Genomic DNA, 26,298 nt, shown 5'->3' on the forward strand with positions numbered 1-26,298 from the left:
TACCTCCTCCTGCCAAAAATCCCTGCTCCGATGCTCCCATGCACCTGCAATGAGCAGAGCAGGGTTGGGAAGGGAAAGCTGAGAATCACACAGGGATGTTGTTGCTGCAGCATCTTTTCCAGTCAGTGAGACAGCATTTCAGGAGTGGAATATGTAAACCCTCTGTATGGTGCACGTTTTTCTACTTGGAAAGCACATGTAATATCCAGTGCCTGTATGGGTGTAACTTTGTGTTATCCTGAATGTGTTAGTTGAAATGAAGATGTATTCAGGCCTTCTCTTGCACTGTACACAGAGGCAGAGGCTCTGTGGACTTCAACTTACACTCAATGCTACATGTGAATGAAGGCTTTCCTGGCCCAGCATAACCCTGAGCTTTTCTTTCATAGATGAGTCTGACTTATGAATACTGAAGCAAACAGCCTGCAGAATTTTTATTAGGTTGGATTATTTGCCTTGTATTGCAAGGAGAAAAGTAGTCCAAATTTGTTTGTGTTCTCACGTAACAAATAGTATTCTCTAGCTTGCATGAAATGCAGGAAGGAACTCAGTAATTTGTGGAGAAATACTGCACTGTTTTTACAGGAAGGCATTTCAAAGGTGTCTGGGATTTGCAGATGAACAGTGTGAGAAATGATACAGGGAAAGGGTGTATTACTTGATACTGTACCTTAAATGCATGTCCAGGACTTGGTTATGACTTTCACTGCCGAGAGACACTTTTGGGTTAGAGAGAGAACTGTATTTATTCAGAATAAGGCATGTTGATGGTGCTAATGCAGAGTTGATAATCAGTGTAATTACGTAGTATGTTACAAACAAGGCAGTATTATTTCATGTACTTGCTACAAAAGCACATGGAATTCAGTGTGCATTACAGCAATTTTTAAATTTAAAAAGCAAAATTGAGGTGAAACAGGCCACCCATGTCCCCCCGAAACTGGAGATAGAGGTGACGTGATGTACAGCCAAAGCAGCCCTTTACACTTCTAGAGCTGCTTCTCTGCTTTGTTAACACGCCACGTTATGCGGGTATGTCCCTGCTGCACGTGTGGGATAAACACTTGGACGTGTTTGGAAGTGGTGGCCTGGAAGCATCTCTCTTGGTTCTGCTCTGAATCAAAGCAGCTGAACTATACTCAGCCCATGTCCTGTTTTCACTGGTGCCACTGGGAAGTGAGAATCAATTTTTGCTTTTCACTGGCTGCTTCTCTGCCCAATGACTGCATCGAATTTGACATTGGTGAGCTTTTTCAGGACAGCCAAGGCACGTTCTGGAAGCAACCTGAAAGGAATAACAGGAAATTTAATGTAGGATAAGAAACTGTAGAAGTTACCTGAAAACTTAATTCAGTTGTTCTGATGTTAATTCTAGCTTTTAAAACCAGTGCTCTGGTAAAAATACCGCTTCAGCAGAACTGCTACAGTGGATATGAAACCCATGTGAAAGGACAAATCTTGCTGTATGTGGCAGAGAGAAGCAGTAGAGCCCTTTTGAAGCAACTTTCCCAGCCTCTGTGACCTCAGTCTTTGGTGTTGACATGAAGAAACAACCACTAATAAGCAGCAGGTTCTCAGCTCTTTCTGGAATTATTTTGGGGCTCCTGGTAGATAGTGTTTCAAAGCAAAAGAGAAACAGCAAACTGTAAAGAAAAAGTGTTCTCTTATTCTCCCCCTTCCCTCCCTGTCAGTCTGTAGAGCGTTTGCACTGTTTGGTTACATTCGCATGTGTTCTAAACATTTTGATGTTGCATGTTTAAGGGTTGTACACTCAGCAAGTTATATCTGATACATGGCTGGGGGAGGGGGTGTTTAGATGAGAAGTTTTGGGGGGGGGGTTTCTACTTACTTTTCAATAAGTAAAGCAACACTTTGATGTGATGGAACAAAAACCATTTTCTGGTTGGTCAGTATTCCTTCCATCAGGGCCTCGACAACTTCCTCAATCTCCAAAATCTTCCCAAGCCTGCACAGGAAAGCGAACATGTGAGAGCTGTGGTGGCAAAACCGGGGAGGTACGAGCGGATGTACGATGCTTCACATATGCACAAGCTCAGGTAATTCAAGTGCAACTGATGTAACTGTTATGGGGGTTAAATGACACTGCAGCTTTTCTTTAGCCAATGTTATAACTGTTTTTATAGTCAGTTGGAACACAAGGCCTAAAACTGGTGCTGTGTAGTGCCTTGGTGCACAGAAGGCAGGGCAGGAAAGCAGAGATTCCATAGTTACCTTGTACTGGGGTTTTTGACGAATCCAGTGTTTATAAAAACCGGGCAGAGACAAGTAGTTTTTATTCCATCCTTTCCCAGGGTAGACAGCTCCTCTGTCAGAGCTTTATGAAATCCAACTGCAGCAAACTTGCTTGAACTGCAGGAGGGGGAAAAACCCAAATGAGAAGGCAGAAATACTACTTCTAACTTTCTACAACTGGAAATGGCCTAAAAGATCACACAGCACTGACCAGGAGGCAACAAAATACAATCCAGCTGAGAAACAGGACAGGGACTGATTCTAACCGCCCCTGTGCCCGCGCGTAGTGCTGGGTTAGGGGCAGGAACTGCAGAATGCAGAGCAGCGTCTTTCAGAAGTTGTTGCCTTAGCGGTGAGCAGACAGACAAAGGTCAGGAATTCTTAGAAAATTAGACCCAATGTGCATCAATTGATGGCCTTCCCGTTTTCCCCATGTGAGGAGATTCTTTGAAGGCACGCAGACTCCTGAAGCTCTGAAGTTCAGAAGGATGGGGGGAGTAGAAATAGAGAACAAGCCTCTACTGCTCCTTGTACCACCCAGGAGTGTCTCGTGACAGTTGTGTGTGAGGGTTGGAATAAAGGAGCATTATGTGTGCCAAAGCTGAGGAACATCTTGCCACAGAAATTGGTGCAGGCCAAGAGTATGAATCAACGCCTAAGAAAGTAGAACCACTTTATTGAGTGCTACTGATTTGGACAGCGTAATTCCAATAAGATCCTTGCCATGGGAGTGCTCACGTTGCCAGCAGTGAGTGACTGTCTAAGAAGGAGTGTTCCTAGGGGAAGATTGCTCCTCCTGGAGCTGCTGTTATAGAGGGCTGGGTCTGATATAGAATGACAGTATGCAGTCTAACAGGTTTGCTGTTCAGGCACAGTGATTTTCTAGATGTGTTTCAAGTAGAAAAACAATTTTATCTCACGATGGCATAATTATTTCTATAGACTAATCACTACCAGAAGGATAGAAAGATCAAAAGCCACTCATTAGGAGTTTTCTTGCCAGCGCTACAACAACTCACAGAAGCACTACATTCTAAGAAATAGAAGGGAAGCTAAGTCAAAGCTAGTAAGAAACTTGGTGTGTAGCTCCAGGCTACACCAAGTAGTTGTACTTTTCTCCTTAGCACAGGCGTCAGGCCATACTGTATTCAGAAGGAGGACTATTTTGCTAACTCTGTGCTTTCTGATGGAGAAGATGCTATTAAAAATAAATAATGAAGAGAGCTGGTTTTAAAATCACTTACCAGTAAGTCACCATGTAAGAAATAACAAAATGACCCGCTGCCGAAGCCACTGTGACAATGTGACCGTGGTTGTTTTCCATCATGGTTGGCAGAAAAGCTTTTGTGGTCTTGACATCAATGAAACCAAGAGAGAAAAATGCAGGAGGGTAAAAAGGGGGAAAAGAACAATGTTCTCTTAGGCAAATTCAGCACTGACCCTGACTGTCATTAAATGACAAATGCTATCATGAATGCTGTGTCCTGCACAGCACCTCAGATTCTGAGAGCCACAGAGAAACCCGCTCTCCGTTCAGCTGGTACAAGTGGCAACCTATTTCCCAAACAGGAATGTTTCAGGAAGTTGGCTGTCAACAGGAGCTCATTCTCATTTCTGTCCCAGGCTGCTTTTTAGGTTTCAGGTGACACTGACAGTACTGCCAGTGCCTCACCCCAGCACATACAATCAAACACTCGTCAATCAGTCACTTCCCTTTTCTCCCACTGCAAAAAAGAAGCCCTTAACAGCTGGGCCAGGCTCAGATCAGCAAGATGTTAATGTGGTTTCCCAACAGTCAGTCCAGCTGGAGCCCCTGTGCTATACACATTTGAAAGACACTTTTGTAATTCACTGCTAGCTGAAAATAATTGTTAGTGTAAGTATGTGTCCTGAACAACACTCCCCCCCAAAATGTAGGTATGAAGTTGGTGGTGGTCCTTACCCACATGTGAGCAAGAATGTTAACTTCAAACATTCTTTCAATCTGGTGGTCCTGAGTTGAGAGGAAGTCAGCAGCTGTAATCACACCAGCGTTATTCACCAGGATGGAGACATCCCCAATATCCTTTCTCACCTTTTGGACAGGAAAAACCCAGAAAGTTGTCATAAGTTTTGGGGTTTTTTTAAGGAGAGGAAGATAGTGCCCCATTTCCAGAGGTGGTAGGAACTGTGCAGCAGAACCATGAAATTGGGTTTAGGTCTGATGCTTCTCCCTTCTAATTACTGCCACATCTATAGTCTTCCACACATTGCCCACAGACACAGAATGCTCTGAGTAGTTTCAGTGGGGACTATGGACATAGAGGCTGTTTTGAGCCAGCTCATTTTGTTTTCCAATAAAATGCCCTCAGTGCTCTTTAGGAAACTAAAAGGCAGAAGTTCCCTCAGGAGCTGGACATCTAAAGAGCAAACCTGGCAATGAGATGTGGTACGCCAGAGCCTCACAGAAAAGCAAGAGAGTGGCTGCCATGTGGGAAGCGCTACTTCGCTCTCCGTCCTGAAATCAGCAAGAAGTGGGCAGATTCCAGGGGCTGCCATGAACTGCGTACACCACCTCTGCTCTTGTTTTCCCAACTTAATGAAGACGGAGCACGTTTGGGTAAGCCTTTGGACGTGCCCCTGCTCCCCTACCTTCTCTGCAGCGCTGTAGATTTCCTCCCTTTTGCTGCAGTCCACCACGAAGGCTTGAACAGTGGCTCCCAGCCGTCTGCATTCTGCTGCCGTTTCCTCAACACCGTGCTGTAAAGGCAGAAAGACACGTGCAACTGTACTGTGCCCACGTGTTGCTGCTGGGGCCTCGCAGACACCGGTCGGAGACTGCCTGCCAGAAAGGGCATGTGGCAACAAGAGTGAGTTTGCCTTGGTAAAGCATACATAGCTCGGCTGCAGGAAGGGGGCTGTCGATGGCTTTCCCAGCACAGCAGACAGACACCACAGCTGAAAGCAGAGCTCTAGAAACACAGTGGGGCCCTGCTGACCCCCCACTTCTCCTCCCCACAGAGATGTGAAAAGTGGCCCTTTATGTTTCTGTGTTCACAGACTGGATGTGAGAGAAGCGGTTTGCTCTGAAGTTCACAACGTAGAGAGACTTTCCTTATGAGAATGGCATTCAACAGACACACAACAGAAGCTTCCCTAAGTCATTTTATCAACCCACTAAGTGAGGGCAGAAGTTGCTTTGCTGTAGCCTTGTCCCCAGGAGCCAGAAAATTATGGCAATGGGGACCTGAGACATTTGTGACCTGGGACCATTTGTTATTTGTGACCTGGGACAGCTCAGAACCTGACAGAAAATGTGCAGGTCCTGGGGTGGTTACTGGGCAGCTCCGCTCAGCCCAAACTGCTGGTTAAGGCTGATGGCCCCCGGGAATGGGGCCTGTGCCAAGGCGGATGGACTGGAGAAGCATATTCCTAAAACCTGTTCGGGATCCTCCACCTCCTTTGGATTGTATTTCTGTGCCTGCTTACATACTGCTTTACAACATGTTCCCCAGCACCAAGGCCAGGTATAGCTTGCTACTGAAGTTTACTCCTTTTCCCCAATTCCAATGCCATGCCTCTTTCCACTCACTCCAGACTCTGATCTTAGCCATCATGGGTTGCATGAACAGACACTGAAAATATTCTAGAATATCCTCTCTATTTATAAATCCCCTTACACTAGGCTTGGCTTGGGCTTTTATTTGTTTGTGATGGGCTGTTTGTTTATTGCAGCTTCAGGATGACACGATGAACTCCTGCAGCTTCTGATCCACTGTGTCGGAAGACTTTCTCACACAGTGCTGCCCAGCCACTCCACCCCATGTACAGCTCCTACGAACATCCCTTTGCCTTGATCCCCATCGAATGATGTCCTGCACGTTTGTACCTGTCCATCCTCCACTTGCCAAGGTCTTTTTGCATTGGGGCAGATTTGGGGCTAGTGTCAACGCTTAGCAAGGAGCTGCCTACACGTGTAACTGCACCAGAGGGCAGCAAGAATCAACCCACAGCTCAACACAGCGATTCCCCTTGATAGGAGTAGGGAGGCATATGCAACATCTGCATATTCCAGCAACAGACGCAAAATACCTGAGGCCAGAGAGGCAGCGAGCAGAAGGTAAACCCGCTTCTCTCTAGAAACAGGCTGCTGCTCTCATGCCTTTTCCTGCCAGCCCAGGCAGCAGTTCCCACAGCACCTTGCTGACCCCTGCGTTCCCTCTCGCAGCTTCTCTCTGCCGCGCTGTGGATGCCGCCTCGCCGATTAGCACCGAGTGACTGTGGGACCCAGGCACTGACATCCTCTGGTGCGATGGGGCAACCCCTGGGCTGGGGCTCAGCGTCCCCGTCCGTGAGCCTGCAGGAGCGGCCGTGGCAGGAGGTGTGGGTGCAACCGTGTGCCGCCTTTCTCGTGCTGTTAACCCCCAGGGCCTCCCTCGGGGATGGACGGGTCAAGACACGAGCTGTGCCGTTACCTTGCTGATGTCCCACAGCACCAGTCTGCTCTGACGCTTGGCAAACTCGAGGGCAGTCGCTCTGCCTACACCGTGGCCAGCACCGGTGACGAGAACGAGCTCTCCACTGACAGACTTCCTCTTCACAGGGACGAAAAGCTTCACGAACGCCTCTAAGTAGGAGTAGATGAGCGTGGCCACGAACAGGAGGATTTCCACAAACAGATTCATGCTGTTGCAGACAGTCCTTTGGTTGCCTGACTGGACTTTAATCTCTCCTGCCGAAGGCGCGGGTTGTTGATTCCCCAGCAGCGCTCCTGCTCACACATCGCCCTTGCGGTCAGTCACACCGCCCCGCCCCGCCACAGCCTTGCGTCCGCCGCCTGCCCCACCGGCCACACCTCCCAGGGCCGCAGCCACCAGTCAGAGCGCGGCCTTTGGGGGGCGACAGCCCAGTGGGCTGGAGGCGCTCGCCATTGGCAGCGCCCGGTCCATGTTGTAACGAGGGCGGTAGCGCGGGTGCTTTGCTGTTCCTGCGGCGGGCCCCCGTGAGGAGGCATCAGAGCGTGTTCTGGTGGGACATTTGGTGCAGGTGGGACAGAGACGGGAGCGGCAATAAAGTTGCTCATCCAGTTACCGGCAAAAACCTGAGAGCTTCTGAGAGGCCCTACGCCTCTGCATCTCAATTCTGTCTCAAATCCTGCTGTGTGACTGCCCAACTGCTCAGTCTCCTGGGTTCCTTAAGCAGTTTTCTTCATGGTGAGTCCAAGTCCTTAATTTGGAATACCTGTGCATTGTCAGCAGGCTTTGTCCCCTACCTTCCTCTTCTGGGTCACTTAATGGAAGCCGAATGGCACAATCTCTTTCAACTTGTGGTACTCCACATGTGAGATCTTGGCTGGCTGTTCCCTCTTTCTCTGTCTTTTAATTAGTTAGCTATCCATAGCCATATCTTCTATCTTCTGGCTGCTTAGTTTCCTCAAGTCCTTTAGAAAATGGCACTGACTGCGTGAATTAGGTCATCCTTATCTAATTGAGTCTGAATTGTACAACTCACACTTGGACTTGCTTATGTGTAATGGAGTACCAGAACCTTAACCAAAATAGGAATGCTTATAGGAAATAGGATAAAACTAATTTCAGGTGGTTCATCCAGCTCTAACAACATAACTTTGTGGTCTTACTTGGAAAGGATTGATGACCTAACTCCTTGGCTTTTCAGTGAGAAAGCTAAATAAGTCCAGGTCATGTTCATAATTTTACTTAAGGATATTTCTGAGCTGCTTGGGAAAGAGTGAAGGATGCCTGAACATCCGTCCTCTGAACAAAATCAGACTAAAGTTAAGATCAGAGTTGTTGGAAAGGATTTTTCTCATTTTCCTGGTGCTTTAACTGCGCTGTTGCTCATCTTGTCTGCGGGAGACTGCGTCAGCTCCAGCAGAGAGATTCAGAGCAAGGCACTTCCTACTTTTCTCTTGGAACTTAGCTCTGTTCTTAATTAACACATCGGTGTTTGGGCCAGACCCCAATTGCACGGCTCAGCGCTGCTGTCGTTTTCCTGGCATGGGGCTCCAGTCAGTGCTATGACCAAGCTGGACAGGGCAGAGAGGGCAGAGAAGCGCTGACTCCAGGAGACACCTCAGAGGGAGGCAGAGCACGAGGCCAGAGTCACTCACTGACTCATAACAAGCCCTGAAACAGGATGTGAGGTTCTGCTCTTCAAATTTGGGACCTAGCTATGGGCAGCTACATGAATATTGCTTGCATAGGCTCCTGCTGTACCAAAGGTGGCAGACTGCTGAGGCCTCCCTTGTGCGGCAGTGTGTTGAGGCCTCCCTCGCATGACTGTGAGCCATCAAATGCCTGGTGCAGTTGGAAGTTGTACAGGTAGGTGGAACGGTGATCTGTGCTCTGATCTTTGACCTGTGTTTCACCAGGTGCTGTTCTCTAGTACCACAGGTTACAGACCTTTGGGGTCCTGGTCAAGGTGGGTCCCCTCAGAGCAGGCCACTGGCTTGTGATGAGGAGCTGTGAGAGGGCTCATCTGGAGCCTTCCTCCATCCCTTCTGCCCCCCAGCCTGGCACCCATGTTTAAGCCCTGGCCTTGCCCTGGCCCTTGCATGGGCTGCGATGTTGGTGCGGCATGCCTGGCCCTCTGCACTGCTGATCCTGATGTGGCTTCTGGTGTGACTGGGGACATGCCTGTCCCTGCAGCCTAGTGGGGTGGTGGGCAGCCTCCAGCTGAGCCTTTCACTGTTGTGACTCCTGCTCCACCATCCTCGTTTGGACCTGATTACCACTTCTATTGCCAAGAGACACCTTTGGGTTAGAGAACTGTGTTTATTTGTAGTAAGGAGTGTTGATGGTGCTAATGTAGAATTGATAATCAGTGTAATTAGGTAGCATGTTACAAACAAGGCTGTATTATTACAGTACTCACTATAAAAGCACACAAAACTGTGAGTGCTCATTAGCACACAGTTTTTTAAATTTAAAAAGCTAAACTGAGGTGAAACAGGCCACCCACGTCCCCCATAAACTGCTGCTTCCACGATCCCTTTGCTCAGGGATGAGGCCAGATGAACATACTCTCAGGCAATCCCGGGAGTACACTCAAGTAGTGCCTTTGTGGGAATTCCTGTCTGCCTTAGCTCTAGGAGATAGAGGTGACGTGATGCACAGCCAAAGCAGCCCTTTACACTTCTAGAGCTGCTTCTCTGCTTTGTTAACACGCCACGTTACGTGGGTATGTCCCTGCTGCACGTGTGGGATAAACACTCGGATGTGTTTGGAAGTGGTGGCCTGGAAGCATCTCTCTTGGTTCTGCTCTGAATCAAAGCAGCTGAACTATACTCAGCCCATGTCCTGTTTTCACTGGTGCCACTGGGAAGTGAGAATCAATTTTTGCTTTTCACTGGGTGCTTCTCTGCCCAATGACTGCATCAAACTTGGCATTGGTGAGCTTTTTCAGGACAGCCAAGGCACGTTCTGGGAACAACCTGAAAGAGATAACAACAGGAGATTTAATACAGGAAAATTAGGAAAAAAGTGGCACCACAGGTGAGGGAAGAGCTGGTCTGGGAGTGGAGGTGTCCACACACAGACTGAGACCAAGGCTTAAGGCGGGTGTTATTTCTGAAGAATACATAGACCTCATTAATCTCTGCCCAGTTTAACTCCAATCCCAGTCGTGTCCTTGACAGTTCCAAGTTTGGGTATCTACTTGGCAGTATTTGGTTTGCAATCCTGCTGCAGGATCCAAGAAAGGTTCAATATTAGGTGCATACTGGACGTGTTATGCTCTGAAGAGCAGCAGGCCTGTGGAAGGATGAGATGTGAAACTGAGGTGTGGTTTCCTCGCCGAGGATTTCTTCTCTTATAAGTTTTCTCTCTGTGTGTCGTCGTCCCCCCCCACGTTAAGGCACAGTTATCCTAAGGGTTTTGACAGCATTAGGTTTGACTTGTCTGCTTCTGCAGACTTGCACTGTCAGCATGCAGCTCTCGGGGATGCAAAAAGGCTTCAAAACTTTCTCCCATACTTTCTATGCTGGGTTTTGCAAACAAGCTATTACCAAGTGTTTCATGAAATACTATAGGAGTTAACTGAAAAGTTAACTTAGTTCTTCTGATGTGAATTCCAGATTTGGAACCTGTGCTCTGGTAAAAACACCTCCTCAGCAGAGCAGCTACACTGGATATTAAAACTATGTGAGAGGCCCAATCTTGCTTTACATGGCAGAGAGAAGCAGTAGAGCCCAATTTGAAGCAACTTTCCTGGCCTCTGTGACCTCAGTCTTTGGTGTTGACATGAAGAAACAAACACTAATAAGCAGCAGGTCCTCTTTCTAAAACTACTCTGGGGCTGCTGGTTCAGAGGAACTGTTGTTTGCAAGCCCAAGAGAAATGGTGATCCGTGAAGAAAAAGTGTTCTCTTGTTCTCCCTCTCCTTCCATATAAAACCTGTAGAGCAGGTGAGTTCTCCACTGGGACAGTGAGCAGCAGAGAGTGGATCACAAGGACCTGTGATCTAAAGCCCACCTAAAAAAACCCCACCTTTGTGTATGACATCTGTTGTCATTCAAAAAACAACACTGCTATGTCATTATTTGTTATGTGTTTCTCATACTAAAATATTTCAGATGGGTGGTTGTTTAAAAACTAGTTTTCTCTCCTGCAGACAGTTACACATTATCTAGTTACTATAGGCATAATGATGTTGGATTTGGACTGGTAACTGTATAGTGATGTCAACCACTGAAGATAATACAAAATAATTGAAACTGGGTTGAATATGAACTTCTGCTGTCCAGCTGTCATTCCACTGTTTCACTATACTGCCAAACCATATTTTATGTTACCATAGGTGAAAAATGCAGTTCCTCATAAAAAATAACCTTGAATCAGATGTAACAAGTTGGATGCTTGTATACTCGGGTAGTTAGCACTGATATATTCCCTCCTTCCCTTCCCACTCCCCGTTTTCTTCCCCTTTTGCTACTTACATTTCAGAGAGTAAACCAATGTTTAGATGTGGTGGAACAAAAACCATTTTCTGGTTGGTCAGTATTCCTTCCATCAGGGCCTCGACAACTTCCTCAATCTCCAAAATCTTCCCAAGCCTGCACAGGAAAGCGAACATGTGAGAGCTGTGGTGGCAAAACCGGGGAGGTACGAGCGGATGTACGATGCTTCACATATGCACAAGCTCAGGTAATTCAAATGCAACTGATGTAACTGTTATGGGGGTTAAATGACACTGCAGCTTTTCTTTAGCCAATGTTATAACTGTTTTTATAGTCAGTTGGAACACAAGGTCTAAAACTGGTGCTAATGCTTAGTGCCTTGGTGCACAGAAGGCAGGGCAGGAAAGCAGAGATTCCATAGTTACCTTGTACTGGGGTTTTTGACGAATCCAGTGTTTATAAAAGCTGGAGAGAGACACGTAGTTTTTATTCCATCCTTTCCCAGGGTAGACAGCTCCTCTGTCAGAGCTTTATGAAATCCAACTGCAGCAAACTTGCTTGAACTGCAGGAGGGGGAAAAACCCAAATGAGAAGGCAGAAATACTACTTCTAACTTTCTACAACTGGAAATGGCCTAAAAGATCACACAGCACTGACCAGGAGGCAACAAAATACAATCCAGCTGAGAAACAGGACAGGGACTGATTCTAACTGCCCCTGTGCCCGTGCGTAGTGCTGGGTTAGGGGCAGGAACTGCGGAATGCAGAGCAGCATCTTTCAGAAGAAGTTGCCTTAGCGGTGAGCAGGCAGACAAAGGTCAGGAATTCTTAGAAAATTAGAGCCAATGTGCATCAATTGATGGCCTTCCCGTTTTCCCCATGTGAGGAGATTCTTTGAAGGCACGCAGACTCCTGAAGCTCTGAAGTTCAGAAGGATGGGGGGAGTAGAAATAGAGAACAAGCCTCTACTGCTCCTTGTACCGCCCAGGAGTGTCTCGTGACAGTCGTGTGTGAGGGTTGGAATAAAGGAGCATTATGTGTGCCAAAGCTGAGGAACATCTTGCCACAGAAAATGGTGCAGGCCAAGAGTATGAATCAACGCCTAAGAAAGTAGAACCACTTTATTGAGTGCTACTGATTTGGACAGCATAATTACAATAAGATCCTTGCCATGGGAGTGCTCACGTTGCCAGCAGTGAGTGACTCTCTAAGAAGGAGTGTTCCTAGGGGAAGAGTGCTCCTCCTGGAGCTGCTGTTACAGAGGGCTGGGTCTGATATAGAATGACAGTATGCAGTTTAACAGGTTTGCTGTTCAGGCACAGTGATTCAAGTGCTTGTAGTAGAAACAGGCAATGCATTGACCTCTCAGATTCATCAGTTAGTTTGCTCACAACACAGTATTATTATGTTTTTACCTTCTGAAAGGTAATTTTACAGTCAAAAAAACATTTTATCTCATGATGGCAGAAGTATTTCTATCCACTACAGTCACTGCCACAAAAGTAGAAAGATCAAAAGCTATTCATTAGGAGTATACTTGACAACACTACACAAACTCACAGAAGAACTACTTTCTAAGAAGGAGAAGGGAAGAGGATACCTTTTTTTTGCTAAGCAAAAGTCTGGATCAGTGAGGGAAAGGAAAAAGGAGAAACTTTCATTAGTTGATGTGTCATATAATTATTCCTTCATACAAGCATTGCTCCTGATTCAGTCACAGTTAATAAGCAAATTAGTGAGACGCTCCAGGCATCTATAAGTGCTGGCAGTTGGGCTTTTCTCCATAGCTCAGTTCTTTGGCTGTACCATATTCAGTAGGAAGATTATTTTGGTTACTTTGTGCTTTCTGACGGAGAAGATGCTATTAAAATAATAATAAAAAAGGATCTGATGATAAAGTCACTTACCAGTAAGCCACCATGAAAGAACTTACAAAATGACCCACTGCCGAAGCCACTGTGACAATGTGACCGTGGTTGTTTTCCATCATGGTTGGCAGAAAAGCTTTTGTGGTCTTGACATCAATGAAACCAAGAGAGAAAAATGCAGGGGGGTAAAAAGGGGGAAAAGAACAATGTTCTCTTAGGCAAATTCAGCACTGACCCTGACTGTCATTAAATGACAAATGCTATCATGAATGCTGTGTGCTGCACAGCACCTCAGATTCTGAGAGCCACAGAGAAACCCGCTCTCCGTTCAGCTGGTACAAGTGGCAACCTATTTCCCAAGCAGGAATGTTTCAGGAAGTTGGCTGTCAACAGGAGCTGACTCTCATTTCTGTCCCAGGCTGCTTTTTAGGTTTCAGGTGTCAGCAGGAAGGCTGCCAGTGTCTCACCCCAGCATATACAATAAACCACTTGTCAATCTGTTGCTTCCCTTTTCTCCCACTGCAAACAAGAAGTCCTTAACAGCTGAAACCCTCCTGCTCTGTAGCGTGTGCTGGCAGCTGCCCTGTTGCTGTACTTGTAGGGTCCTGGTGCTCAGCTGTGGGTGCCCAAACTACACCATGCAAAAAGGAACCCCAAAATCTCTGATAGAGACCAACCCATGCTGCAGATGAGGTTGTGGCCGGCTGGCTCATGCAAAGACAAGAGAAAATGAAAATCTGGGGCCAGGCTCAGATCAGCAAGAGATTAATCAAGTTTATACACATCTGAAAGACACTTTTGTAATTCACTGCTAGCTGAAAATAATTGTTAGTGTAAATACGTGTCTTGAACAACACTCCCTCCCAAAATGTAGGTATGAAGTTGGTGGTGGTCCTTACCCACATGTGAGCAAGAATGTTAACTTCAAACATTCTTTCAATCTGGTGGTCCTGAGTTGAGAGGAAGTCAGCAGCTGTAATCACACCAGCGTTATTCACCAGGATGGAGACATCCCCAATATCCTTTCTCACCTTTTGGACAGGAAAAACCCAGAAAGTTGTCATAAGTTTTGGGGTTTTTTTAAGGAGAGGAAGATAGTGCCCCATTTCCAGAGGTGGTAGGAACTGTGCAGCAGAACCATGAAATTGGGTTTAGGTCTGATGCTTCTCCCTTCTAATTACTGCCACATCTATAGTCTTCCACACATTGCCCACAGACACAGAATGCTCTGCGTAGTTTCAGTGGGGACTATGGACATAGAGGCTGTTTTGAGCCAGCTCATTTCGTTTTCCAATAAAATGCCCTCAGTGCTCTTTAGGAAACTAAAAGGCAGAAGTTCCCTCAGGAGCTGGACATCTAAAGAGCAAACCTGGCAATGAGATGTGGTACGCCAGAGCCTCACAGAAAAGCAAGAGAGTGGCTGCCATGTGGGAAGCGCTACTTCGCTCTCCGTCCTGAAATCAGCAAGAAGTGGGCAGATTCCAGGGGCTGCCATGAACTGCGTACACCACCTCTGCTCTTGTTTTCCCAACTTAATGAAGACGGAGCACGTTTGGGTAAGCCTTTGGACGTGCCCCTGCTCCCCTACCTTCTCTGCAGCGCTGTAGATTTCCTCCCTTTTGCTGCAGTCCACCACGAAGGCTTGAACAGTGGCTCCCAGCCGTCTGCATTCTGCTGCCGTTTCCTCAACACCGTGCTGTAAAGGCAGAAAGACACGTGCAACTGTACCGTGCCCATGCGCTGCTGCCAGGGCACTGTGCACACCAGCCAGAGGCTGAAGACTTCTGTCAATTGCATTATCACTGCCAAGCCCCTGAACAGTTCATAGGGACCAAGTGAAAGAGCTGCAGCTGGAATATGTGCAGGACCAGTGTTCCAACCTCAAATTTTGGACCTGTGTAGAGTAACTGCCAGAAAGGACATGTGGCAACAAGAGTAAGTTTGCCTTGCTAAAGCACACATAGCTCGGCTGCAGGAAGGGGGCTGTCAGTGGCTTTCCCAGCACAGCAGACAAGACACCACAGCTGAAAGCAGAGCTCTAGAAACACAGGCCCTGCTGACCCCCCCCCCCGGCCCGATAAGTAAAAACGTCCCTTTGTGCTTCTGTGTTCACAGACTGGATGTGAGAGAAGCAGTTTGCTCCAAAGTTCACAACGTAGAGAGACTTTTCTTACGAGAACAGCATTCAACAAACACACAGTAGAAGCTCCCCTAACTCATTTTATCAACCCACTAAGTGAGGGCAGAAGTGGCTTTGCTGTAGCCTTGTATCCATGCGGCCCCAGCTGATGGTTAAGGCTGAAGCCCCCCGGGAATGGGGCCTCTGTCAAGGCAGCTGCACTGGAGAAGCATATTCCTAAAACCATTGGGATCCCCCACCTCCTTTGGATTGTATTTCAGTGCCTGCTTACACCCATCCTTACAACACATTGTCCAGCACTGTATTGCTCACTGATTAAGTTTACTCCTTTGCCACCATTCCAGTGCCTTGCCTCCTCCCACCCACTCCAGTCTTAGCCATCATGGGTTGCATGAACAGACACTGAAAATATTCTAGAATATCCTCTCTATTTATAAATCCCCTTACACTAGGCTTGGCTTGGGCTTTTATTTGTTTGTGATGGGCTGTTTGTTTATTGCAGCTTCAGGATGACACGATGAACTCCTGCAGCTTCTGATCCACTGTGTCGGAAGACTTTCTCACACAGCCCAGCCCAGCCACTCCACCCCATGTACAGCTCCTACGAACATCCCTTTGCCTTGATCCCCATCGAATGATGTCCTGCATGTTTGTACCTGTCCATCCTCCACTTGCCAAGGTCTTTTTGCATTGGGGCAGATTTGGGGCTAGTGTCAACGCTTTAGCAAGGAGCTGCCTACACGTGTAACTGCACCAGAGGGCAGCAGGAATCAACCCACAGCTCAACACAGCGATTCCCCTTGATAGGAGTAGGGAGGCATATGCAACATCTGCATATTCCAGCAAGAGACGCAAAATACCTGAGGCCAGAGAGGCAGCGAGCAGAAGGTAAACCCGCTTCTCTCTAGAAACAGGCTGCTGCTCTCATGCCTTTTCCTGCCAGCCCAGGCAGCAGTTCCCACAGCACCTTGCTGACCCCTGCGTTCCCTCTCGCAGCTTCTCTCTGCCGCGCTGTGGATGCCGCCTCGCCGATTAGCACCGAGTGACTGTGGGACCCAGGCACTGACATCCTCTGGTGCGATGGGGCAACCCCTGGGCTGGGGCTCAGCGTCCCCGTCCGTGAGCCTGCAGGAGCGGCCGTGGCAGGAGGTGTGGGTGCAACCGTGTGCCGCCTTTCCCGTGCTGTTAACCCCCAGGGCCTCACTCGGGGATGGACGGGTCAAGACACGAGCTGTGCCGTTACCTTGCTGATGTCCCACAGCACCAGTCTGCTCTGACGCTTGGCAAACTCGAGGGCAGTCGCTCTGCCTACACCGTGGCCAGCACCGGTGACGAGAACGAGCTCTCCACTGACAGACTTCCTCTTCACAGGGACGAAAAGCTTCACGAACGCCTCTAAGTAGGAGTAGATGAGCGTGGCCACGAACAGGAGGATTTCCACAAACAGATTCATGCTGTTGCTGATATCCGTTTGTTTCCGAACGGTCTGAGGGCAGCGCAGCGCCGGAGCCGCTCTGTGCGCGGTGCTCCCGGCTCCGCGCCCGCACCGCAGGGCCTCTCCGGGCGCGCCCCTCCACGGCCGCAAGGGTGCGCCCGCGGCCCGCCTAAGCTCGCTCCGCCCGTCCCGTCACTCACTGGCAGGGACCGCTGCCTCGCCGCAGCCTGCCCGCCTTGCCCAGCGCGTCCCGGCGGGGCTCCGGGCTCGGCTCGCCCCGCGGCGCCCCGTGACACGCGGTGACCGCAGCCGCCGGGCCCGGGCCGCGATCCGGCCCTCAGCAGCAGCGGCCGCCGGCGGCCACACCTCCCGGCGGCGCAGCCACCAATCAGAAAGCCGTGTTTGCGGAGGGGGTGTGTCTATGTGAGAGGATAAGCCCGGGGGACTGGAGGCGCTCCTGATTCGTGGTCCTTCGCCCAATGAGAGGCGAGCTTGTAAAGAGGGCTGCTGGCCCGGCCCGGCGGTGGGGTCCCGGCTGGGCGCTTGCCCGGGGCTTAGCGGGACGTGCCGGAGCCGTGCCCGGCGCCCCGCAGCCGAGCAGGGGGCGGTGCCGCTGTCGATGCTGCTCCTCGCCGGCGCCCTGCGTGCGGGCGCGGTGCCCGGCGTGTCTCGGGCGGTCGCCGTGTTCACTCTCGCTGTTGCGCTGTCCGCCCCGCCTGCCTGGTGTGTTCTGCAGCGCCGCCCGCCCCGCAGGTACCGTGGCCCGTGGTAAAGCGGGGCCGTGGTCCCGGGTTGCCGCTCCTCGGGCTCCGAGCCTGCCTGAGGCCGTGGCTCTGCTGCTGTTTGGCCTGTCGAGGTGGTGCTCTATTCCCCAGGGAGCAGCCGCCCCATCGCTGCGCCAGGACCTCAGCGTTTTGCCACCCCCTGTCAGCTGAGGGGAGCTTGGCTCGGGATGTGCTGTGGAGCTGAGGGTGCCCCTTTGGGACACGGCAGAAACAAAAGTTGGGCTGTCCTTTAAGCTGATGCACTTGATGAAAAATACAAAAGCAGTGTGACATTAACCTGCATGTGGAGGTTGGCACTTGATACCAAGTATGTGCTTTTCCCCATCTCTGTTAAAGATGTTGTGAGCCTCAAGTGTTTTGTGGGTTGGTTGAGCTCTTGAGAATACCACCTCAGCAGTGTATGTGACAGCACATGCATGCTGCAACGGTGACCAAGGAATTCTTGACTTCAGTGTCCTAGGTGCACCTGAGGGTTTCATAGCGTGAGTGGGGTGTTTAAGGACTGGAACTGCTGCTTTTGAAAAAGCCTGGTCTGTTCTGCTCGTTATAATCCAATGTTCACCTCTGGGTTTAAACAGCAGGGTTAATACTTAATGTATGAGTTGTTTTTTTCTTTCTTACCTGAAACTCATTTGTCCCATCATCACCTTGCTCAGATGTCAAGTTGTTAAAACCTGAATGTATTTTTGAAGAGGAAGTGTATTTCTTTATATGCTGGAAGTGGTTCTTTTAAGAGCTGGTGATCAGACACTGTAACCCAATCTGCAGTTAAGTGTTTTATTGTTAACTGGTCTTTCAGTCCCAAAGACCTGTGGCAAAATAAAATCACTAGACTTGTCAAATATTTGTATTTTTACTTTTTTTAGTATTTTTTGTCTTAACTAGTTTGATAGTTCTGGCCTTCTTTAAAATTGCAAACCGAGATATGTGTAATCCTATTTGGTATTGCACCAAGTGATATTCTGGTGGTCGCAGCAACTTGTAGAGCTGTGTTGCTCAGGGATTTGGGTGTTTCATGCTTGCTCTTACCAGGCCTACCACTGGATGTGAGAGCAGGACTCTTGTAAGGCTGGGTTGATTTGTTGATGAAATGCCCACATGGGGATTTAATGTTCAAGCAGGCCTTCCTGCTGCATTTATGGTAAATAACTGAGGTTTTCCTTGTCTATGATTAATAACTGGTCAGTGTTTCACAGTCGGGAAGGGTAGTTCTGGTTCTCAGCTTCTCACTCATGCTATGAAATTGTCATGTGTGTCTAGTAGAATACTCTTCTGCTTCAAGAAGCTGAAGGTAAAATTCAGAATTTGTTGGTCCAGCCATGCTTTTGCATGATATCTGGAAGAAGTAGTAATACATTCCTGAGAGCTGTTTTGTATAGAAAGCCTAGTCTGTTCTGCTTGCTACGATGTACTGTGCAGGTCTGGGATTAAGGAAGAGGGTTAAAGCCTAATGAATGAGATGCCTTTTTTTCCATTCTTTCAGTAATTTGTCTGCAAACTGTTGGTCCCATCTTCATCCTGTTAACATGCCCAACAGTTATAATGTTAAGTTCTACCACAGCAAAGCTCTCACCTCCCCGTATCCAGGATCACACGTGGAGCGCAGCCAAGTTCCTGCAGATAAAGTGGGCTGGCTGACTGAGTGGAAAGATTATAATCCTGTGGAGTACACTGCAAAGTCTGTTTTGGCTGGACCCAGCTGGGCAGATCCCCAAATCAAGTGAGTGTCATTGTGTTTCTTTTCTCCTGTGAATATGGAAGTGGGAAATAGTGATCAGCTGAATTAATAAAATCATCAGCTTAAGCGATGTGATTTTACAGTGATGTGTGAACGTCAAGACCTAGAATGATGGTGGTTAGAGAACTGAATCGTTTGGGTTAGCTCTGAAGGACACATGATTTTACAGAGCTAAGAGTAATGTTAACTGGAATAATGGACATCTGTTGGTGCTGTGTGGTGCTGCTTCTCTGTGTTGTGAGCTAAGTAAAAATCTAATTCTTAAGAATTTGGGAGAACGTTTTCATAATATATTTGTTCACGACTGAATGCAAGATGAGGAAAGACTTAAAGTAGAATTGTAGTTCTTGAGTTGACCACTCTGCAAGGAAGTAGAGGTGGTAGGGTAGCCCTATATGTTAGTCAGTATTGTTGATGATGGTGGTGATAGGATTGAGAACTTTGGAGGAAGGGGCAGGCAACTCAGGAGGGCCACAAGGATGTTGTGGGGTTATGCAGGGAGAAAATTAGAAGGGCCAAAGCCCGACTAGAGCTTAATCTGATCACTGCAGTAAAAGACAACAAAAAGTATTTCTATAAATACATTAATAACAAAAGGAGGGCTAAGGAGAATCTCCATCCTTTATTGGATCTGGGGGGAAACATAGTGACAATGGATGAGGAAAAGTCTGAGGTACTGAAAGCCTTCTTTGCCTCGGTCTTTAATAGTAAGACCAGTTGTTCTTGGGGTACCCAGCCTGCTAAGGTGGAAGACAGGGATGGAGAGCAAGATGAAGCCCCCATAATCCAAGGGGAAATGGTGAGTGCCCTGCTACACCACTTAGATGCTCACAAGTCTGTGGAGCTGGATGGATCCACCCAAGGTACTGAGGAAGGTGGTGAAAGTGCTCATCGAGCCAATTCCATTTATTTGCAGTCCTGGCTAACTGGGGAGGTCAGCAAATGTGATGCCCGTTTAGAAGAAGGGCTGGAAGCAGTACCTGGGGAGCTACAGGCCTGTCAGTCTGACCTCAAGTGCCAGGGAAGGTTATGGAGCCGATCATCCTGAGTGCCATCATGTGGCACGTACAGGACACCCAGGCGATCAGGCCCAGTCAGTAGGGGTTTATGGAAGGCAGGTCCTGCTTGACTTACTTGCTCTTCTGTGACAAGTTTTGTAAATTATTTTTATTATTCTTTTCCATACAGTGATAAAGGGTTTTCTCCCAAGTTCAATGAGAGAGATGGAGAAGTGGAGAGGAGGAGTCTGAATGGCATATACGTGGTTGAAAACGGGAGGCCCCGGTGAGTATTTTCTTTGTTCGCGTATTCATTTCAGTGATGTAGAGCTCTCACAGGTCTATCAGTTTTGATACATGGCACCTGCTAGAACAAAAGTCAAGATAGTCATTCTTAGAGACAGGGAAAATGATACCTCAGGGCCAGAGAGTACTTTCTGGAAGACGGTTGTGGCAGAGAGGCGCTAAAAGGTTAGCCTGTACTGCCACAACAGAGGGTTGTGGTGACACTGGAGTCAGAGGAGGTCTAACACTGTTAATAGGAGGCTCTGTTGAATTAGTTGTTTCCACAGTTTGGCCAGATGTTGGGCTCTGAAGCTTTTGTGACTCTTGTGTGCTATGGCGGAGCAGAAAAGTATATCCTTCTACTGATGAATCCTGGCATAGCACAGATAAGGGTAATCTCACCTAAAAATAACATCTTTTCTTTCTGCCTTTCGTACGTAATTGAATGCTCTGTGCATCTGTAGTCTTGGAAACTAGATTCCATTTTCAGATAAAGTTGTGGGCACAATGAGAGTAATGCTTAATCAGGAGTATCTCAGGATGCAAGATGTGGGAAACGATAGAGCCATTTTGTGTATTTCCTTTCCCTGTACTATCAAACGCAAAGAGGTTGATGAAGGTGAAAACCATCCTTTGTCTCTATTGCTCTTTAAAGCATACGGTAGCACCGAATGTATCTTGCTATCCTTTCCTTTGTTGTTTAGGCTTCTTTAAATCTACTTTTTTAAAATACTTGGAGCATATTTTGAACGTGGAGAAGTAAATGTGTTTAATGTAATGTGCCACTTATTTCAGAAATCCGGTGGGAAGGACTGGCCTCACAGGCAGAGGATTGTTAGGGCGCTGGGGACCAAACCACGCTGCTGATCCTGTTGTAACTAGGTAAGGGACAGGTGACACAAAGGTGCCCTGCAGTAGAGCTAAAAACCCCATGCGTTTTGCCTTTTCCTTGTATCTCTGGGCAGGCTATTCCTTACCACAGGCCTTTTGTGTGTGTTCATCTATGTGTAAGCCCATTTGGACATGGGTATCTGAATGGAGAGAGATACATAGACATCTGGAAGAAAAAAAATCCTAATTTTTTAGTCTTTGTTTCTGGAAAAGAATAAGGACTCACTGCTAATGACAAGCAATAGCTTCTGAAATGCTGAGGAAGCAGATTTAAAGATAAAAAAACAACCCAGGAGGCTTAAATAGAAATACATTTTACAAATAATGTTCAGTAATGAATGTAAAACCTGAAAGGATTGTGTGATACTTTGATACTGCATACATGATACGCCAAGAGGCCTTAAGTTAGGTGTGTTAAACTGCACGAATAGGTTTTCCTGTTATAATGATTTAACTGCAAACAAAAGCAGTGTGTCTGCTTTTGCTCTGTAAGAAATACTAACTGGGCCTAGGAGGAGGTGAGGTTAGCCTCTTCCTTTTTTTTTTGTCAGTATATGCTCTTTTAATGGTGTTTTTGCCAGCGGGATCTGTGTGTACATGCTGACTATTTTACACAAAGAAAGCATTCAGAAGAGATTGTGTAGTTAACTCAGATGCAAGGTGGGAAGTGCCATGCTGAAGGTTGAACCATTGTGAAAATCATCCTAATGCATTTTACTTCTTTCCCTTTTCAGAAGGCTGTCAATGCTACCAAGTTGTTTCCTTGAAAGTAAAAGAAATGCTGGTTTGATTCTGTTTTTGTTTAGACAGCTTTTTGCTTTAACTATTGTTCTTAATTCCTTACTGAAGGCAGTAGTGGGTGTTTGTGGCCTTGTGCTCGTGCTGGGCAAGCAGTTCAGAGATGGTGTTTCAGCCTGCACGTACGTTCAGTTCTAGCAGAAGGCATACTTACCCCTCTCATTATGGAGAGGCACCAGTGCAGCTTGGGGAGCATTGCAGCTGGTAGGGTGTGCAGGAGGCAGCTCTCAAAGGAGCTGCTGCCATCAGCGTGGTTACAGAAACGTGGTTCTTGAGCAGTTTCTGCCCTTTTGGCTGGGGAAAACACACTTGGTAGAGGTGTGCAGAAAACACAGTGCCCTTGGTTGTGATCTTGCTGGACAGCATCCGTCACCTGCCCCCTATGACTGTTCTTTTTCTGCTTTGCCTGCTCCCGCAGAGGTGACAGCGCGGGTGCTTTGCTGTTCCTGTGTCAGGCCCTCATGTCAAGAGGCAGAAAAGCATGTTCCTGTTTGTCATTTGGTGCAGGTGGAAGAGAGATGGAAGTGGCAATAAAGTTGCTCATCCGGTTACTGGCAAAAACATCTTGCAGTTCGTAGCTATCAAGAGGAGAGACTGTGGGGAGTGGGCCATTCCAGGGGTAAGAACAAAGCTCTGCTGACAGTAGACATTTCCCACTGGTAAGGCCATGAAGCAATAACTGGTGTGTGTGTGTAGTAAGAGCATGCTTTTGATGAACAGCCTTGTGTGCAGAGGGGAGGAGAAATGCTCCTTAACCTAGCTTTGCCCAAGCATCAGGTGGTATGTCTTCTGCTGTTTCTGCATTACAAGGCAGTATTTGTATTTAATTCTGACCATGTCTTTTGTTTAATGCAGGCACAATTTTATCCATTGCAGGTTTTGAAGGATCTGTGTGCTCGTTCTTTACAGCTAAGTGTAAAGTTCCTCCCATGTCCAGAGTATGATGCAGGTGGATGTAATATACTAAGAGCCAGTCAAAGGGGATTAAAACCAAGTGGAATCCAATGGGTAGATACCTTTTTATTTTCTTCTCTCCCTGCTTTAAGGGGATGGTGGACCCAGGGGAGAAGATTAGCGCTACCCTGAAGCGAGAATTTGAGGAGGAGGCCTTGAATTCCTTGCAGAAATCACCTGAGGAGAAAGCAGAATTGGAGAAGCAACTCCACAAGCTGTTCAGCCAGGAACACTTTGTGGTGAGCTCTGTGTCTCTTGTGATAGCCTCTTGAGCTATGCATATAACTTGCAGCTGTGTGGAGATTGAAAAAGTGTCACTGAAATGAAAATAAGCTGTGATGCTCGGGTTGTCATGGTGTAGGAAATGGAAGTGAGTATTGAAAACTCTGTACAGGAGGGAAAGGAAAAAATCTTCTTATTGATTCCACCTTTGTTGTTGTGACACTGAGCTTGTTTTGGTTTGTTTGGGGCCTTAGGTGTACAGAGGATATGTGGATGACCCTCGTAACACTGATAATGCCTGGATGGAGACGGAGGCTGTGAACTATCATGATGAAACTGGTGGGTGTCTCCACATGTGCTTTTAGTTGCCTTTTAACTCTGTATGTTGGATTGAAATTGGCATGTATGTTGGGCTGAGATTGGCAATGAAATTGGGGGAGCATGCAAGTCAGGTGTAAAATTTTGGATTAAAACCAATGGGCATGAGGGTCTCTTGTCTCCTAAGATGTTCAGATGACAGGTAGTTGTCACTCCCCTTTGGTTTCTGACAGTCTTGAAATAAGGAACATACGGACTTTGCTTGAAAGTTATATATGCATTTGTTAGCTGCTTCTAAGCTGCGGACTCTGTGCCTTGTCCAGTGTTCAGTCTCCATAAGATTAAGCTTCTCAAGGGTTCCTTCTTGTCACTGTTTACCTTGAGTTCGTTTAATTTCCTTTTTAATGAGTCTGGGGTGGAAGGATAGTCTGTTTCTTTTGATATTTTTCCTCTAGTAACTAGTGTGTGCTTCAGGAGCATTCCCTCTGACCGCTGGCACATTCTCACTGCATTTATTGCTTTGTTATTGTAACTGCTCTGAGACCTTTTATCTTGGTCACTCTGCCAGAGTAATTGTTGGACCTTATTTTATTTCTATAAATCAGTAGGAATGGGCATAACACACATTGCTAGTTCTTAGATTGCTCTGTTAACCTGGATTCTCATCTTTCACCTGTAAGATAAATCAATCTGGTTAGGTGAACAAGTCAGAGGCTTTATATAATGACATTTCCACTGTCTTTTGGGTAATAGATACCAGAGAAGTTTCACATGTTACTGGTCCTTGATTTATCAGCAATCAGAAACCGTGAAAATACTGTTCCTTTTTGTTTCTAATACACATTTTGTGATACTTTTAAAAGCTTTTATTTGGTTGTTGTCTGTGAAGTCCTTGGGACTCTTTTTGAAAACAGAGTAAAAAGCTTTGGAGAACAATTTAGAAGCCTCTCTGCATTCCTCAAGTACTATTTTTGATTTTTGGCCCTTTAGTACAGTTGTAATTATTGTGGTTTCCATAAGCATATATGTTTCAGAATTCAGTTTGTCCTGTAGAATAGTACCTGAGAAAGGGAGCAGTCAAATGTTAGCTGAATAAACAAAAATCAAAGCAGAGGGATTGGCTAAACTGGTGGTAATGAGTACATGTTGTCATAATGATTTCTACTAATTTATGCTGCTGCTGATAGCCGAGGAGTGGTGACAAGGAGTTGACACCATGTATGCCACTCAGATTTGCTTTAAAATAGTGCAAGTATGAAAAAGGTTTCTGGCACAGAATCAGTGAGCAACTTAGTTATTTTCTCTCTGAGTAGTAGTTGAAGGTGGCTGCCTGTGGAGGAGCCATGTGGAAGGGTGGAACTGATGGGTTGTGAGAAGAAAAAGCAGCAGCATGTCCTAACTCTTGTTTTGTGAACAGGTGAGACATTGGATAATTTGCCCCTGGAAGCAGGTGATGATGCTGGAATGGTCAAGTGGGTTGACATCAGTGAGAAGCTCAAGCTGTATGCAAGTCATAGCTACTTCATTAAGCTTGTGACTGAGAAACGGGGAGCCCACTGGAGTGAGGATCCTGGTCTTGGGTGCCATGAGTGATGTAAACAAAGAACCAATGAACACCAAGCGGAGAATACGTTTTCCAGCTTTAAAACAGATGACATTGTCCTTTTCAGTGAAAATTCTGTGCTATTCATCTGGCAAAACCACTTGGCAATGATAAATAGAGGCTTTCTCAGAGGCTTTAGATTGCTTCTTTTGATTTCATACCTAGTGTGAAATGATGTGAATGTAGAACTGTTACCTTGTTTTGCTTTGTCTTCATTATTTGCAACCATTTTGTAATACCTGCAGATCTGCATGAGAACACAGGGGTTCTGACTGGCTGCATTTCAGAGGCTCTCCACTTTAGCTCTGTATTTTTGCACTGATTTCTTGTCAAGTGTATGAATCCATAAAAGATGAGACACTTGTGGGAGGATAGCCTGAATAATAACAACTCAATTGAAGTGCTACATAATAAAGTGACATTTCTTTTCTGAGTTTTGCTTAACGTGTCTTTTCAGTGATTTTCTATTTTGAGAGATTAATTTTCACATTTACTTGCTTTCTGGTTTAAAGTATGGATGGTATTCGCATCTGAATGCCTGACAGTGCCTCTATCTATGACAGGATCTCTTGGTGGGTGTAACTTGATGACTAACTTTGGGAGCTGGATTTTAAGGTTTATCTCTTCATACTGCTTATGGCTGTTAGGAAGACTGTGCCATGTACAGGATCATTGGAAAGAGCAGCCTTAAATTATAATCTTATAAACTGTGGTGGGTTTTTTCGCAATTTAGGTAACGTGAGTCACTTGCAGTCAGGAGGCCAATGTGGGCCTTCTGTGGCATTTATACTGATAACAATAGCTGCACAACAGTTGCTGACATTTCTCCCTGTGTTTTTATTCCAGGGATAATTGCTGTTAATTGTGTAAGTGTCAAGAGTCGGTGACAGAAACAGCTTAATTTTGTGGTTGAGACCTGGGGAGGGGATCTTAATGAATTTTGAGCCATGTGTTGAAGTCAGATTGTGATAAATGTCATGGTCTGGAATTACCTTCTTTAACAGGACTGTGACATGCTCATGTGTTGTTGAGACTGTTGGCCACTGCTTAACTAATGAACGTTTTTAGGGCCTGTTCCTTTTCAACACCACTTCTTCCCAATGGAATCTGGAGAA

The 26,298-nt window shown here is 46.8% G+C and overlaps 3 protein-coding genes and 2 long non-coding RNA genes across 7 annotated transcripts; 3 read left to right on the forward strand and 2 right to left on the reverse strand.

Annotated features, from left to right (window-relative positions):
• Positions 1-720: 720 nt before the first annotated feature.
• LOC115610266 (17-beta-hydroxysteroid dehydrogenase 13-like) lies at positions 721-16,644 on the reverse strand. Of its 2 annotated transcripts, XM_030491491.1 has the most exons (8): positions 16,625-16,644; positions 6,708-6,933; positions 4,885-4,992; positions 4,196-4,327; positions 3,498-3,604; positions 2,233-2,370; positions 1,850-1,966; positions 721-1,285 (listed from the first exon to the last, which is right to left on the reverse strand). In XM_030491491.1, the coding sequence occupies exons 2-8, from the start codon at positions 6,915-6,917 to the stop codon at positions 1,198-1,200; spliced, it is 900 nt and encodes a 299-aa protein (XP_030347351.1). In that variant the 5' UTR covers positions 6,918-6,933; positions 16,625-16,644; the 3' UTR covers positions 721-1,197. The 2 variants fall into 2 exon arrangements, with proteins under 2 accessions (XP_030347351.1, XP_030347350.1); XM_030491490.1 differs by lacking the exon at positions 16,625-16,644 and having other exon boundaries at positions 6,708-7,037.
• On the forward strand, positions 5,910-6,838 carry LOC115610270. Its single transcript, XR_003992167.1, has 2 exons — positions 5,910-6,352; positions 6,461-6,838. It is a non-coding gene; the product is annotated as an uncharacterized LOC115610270 (long non-coding RNA).
• Positions 9,167-17,162, reverse strand: LOC115610267 (17-beta-hydroxysteroid dehydrogenase 13-like). The gene is made up of 7 exons (XM_030491492.1): positions 16,400-17,162; positions 14,605-14,712; positions 13,916-14,047; positions 13,056-13,162; positions 11,575-11,712; positions 11,189-11,305; positions 9,167-9,685 (listed from the first exon to the last, which is right to left on the reverse strand). Exons 1-7 carry the CDS (start codon positions 16,607-16,609, stop codon positions 9,598-9,600), a joined length of 900 nt encoding a protein of 299 aa, XP_030347352.1. The 5' UTR covers positions 16,610-17,162; the 3' UTR covers positions 9,167-9,597.
• On the forward strand, positions 15,601-16,530 carry LOC115610271. Its single transcript, XR_003992168.1, has 2 exons — positions 15,601-16,044; positions 16,153-16,530. It is a non-coding gene; the product is annotated as an uncharacterized LOC115610271 (long non-coding RNA).
• Positions 17,063-25,616, forward strand: NUDT9 (nudix hydrolase 9). Of its 2 annotated transcripts, XM_030491489.1 has the most exons (9): positions 17,260-17,344; positions 18,409-18,517; positions 18,860-19,096; positions 20,303-20,398; positions 21,193-21,279; positions 22,594-22,705; positions 23,133-23,279; positions 23,517-23,601; positions 24,998-25,616. In XM_030491489.1, exons 2-9 carry the CDS (start codon positions 18,462-18,464, stop codon positions 25,171-25,173), a joined length of 996 nt encoding a protein of 331 aa, XP_030347349.1. In that variant the 5' UTR covers positions 17,260-17,344; positions 18,409-18,461; the 3' UTR covers positions 25,174-25,616. The 2 variants fall into 2 exon arrangements, with proteins under 2 accessions (XP_030347348.1, XP_030347349.1); XM_030491488.1 differs by lacking the exon at positions 18,409-18,517 and having other exon boundaries at positions 17,063-17,344.
• The last annotated feature ends 682 nt before the right edge of the window (positions 25,617-26,298 follow it).

Source organism: Strigops habroptila, chromosome 7 (genome assembly GCF_004027225.2).
Source record: "Strigops habroptila isolate Jane chromosome 7, bStrHab1.2.pri, whole genome shotgun sequence".
NCBI lineage: Eukaryota > Metazoa > Chordata > Aves > Psittaciformes > Psittacidae > Strigops > Strigops habroptila.

Coding starts and splice junctions, on each gene's coding strand:
- LOC115610266 (XM_030491491.1), bottom strand. CDS start 6,917: ATGAATCTGTTTGTGGAAATCCTCCTGTTCGTGGCCACGCTCATCTAC. Junction 2,371..3,497: donor TCTTACATGGTGACTTACTG/GTAAGTGATTTT, acceptor CCCCTCCTGCAG/TTCAAGCAAGTTTGCTGCAG. Junction 1,286..1,849: donor GTTGCTTTACTTATTGAAAA/GTAAGTAGAAAC, acceptor TATTCCTTTCAG/GTTGCTTCCAGAACGTGCCT.
- LOC115610267 (XM_030491492.1), bottom strand. CDS start 16,609: ATGAATCTGTTTGTGGAAATCCTCCTGTTCGTGGCCACGCTCATCTAC. Junction 14,713..16,399: donor TGCTGTGGGACATCAGCAAG/GTAACGGCACAG, acceptor CTGCCTTTACAG/CACGGTGTTGAGGAAACGGC. Junction 11,306..11,574: donor GTCAAAAACCCCAGTACAAG/GTAACTATGGAA, acceptor TTTCCTGTGCAG/GCTTGGGAAGATTTTGGAGA.
- NUDT9 (XM_030491488.1), top strand. CDS start 17,211: ATGCTGCTCCTCGCCGGCGCCCTGCGTGCGGGCGCGGTGCCCGGCGTG. Junction 21,280..22,593: donor GCTGATCCTGTTGTAACTAG/GTAAGGGACAGG, acceptor CATTTGGTGCAG/GTGGAAGAGAGATGGAAGTG. Junction 23,602..24,997: donor GAACTATCATGATGAAACTG/GTGGGTGTCTCC, acceptor TTTTGTGAACAG/GTGAGACATTGGATAATTTG.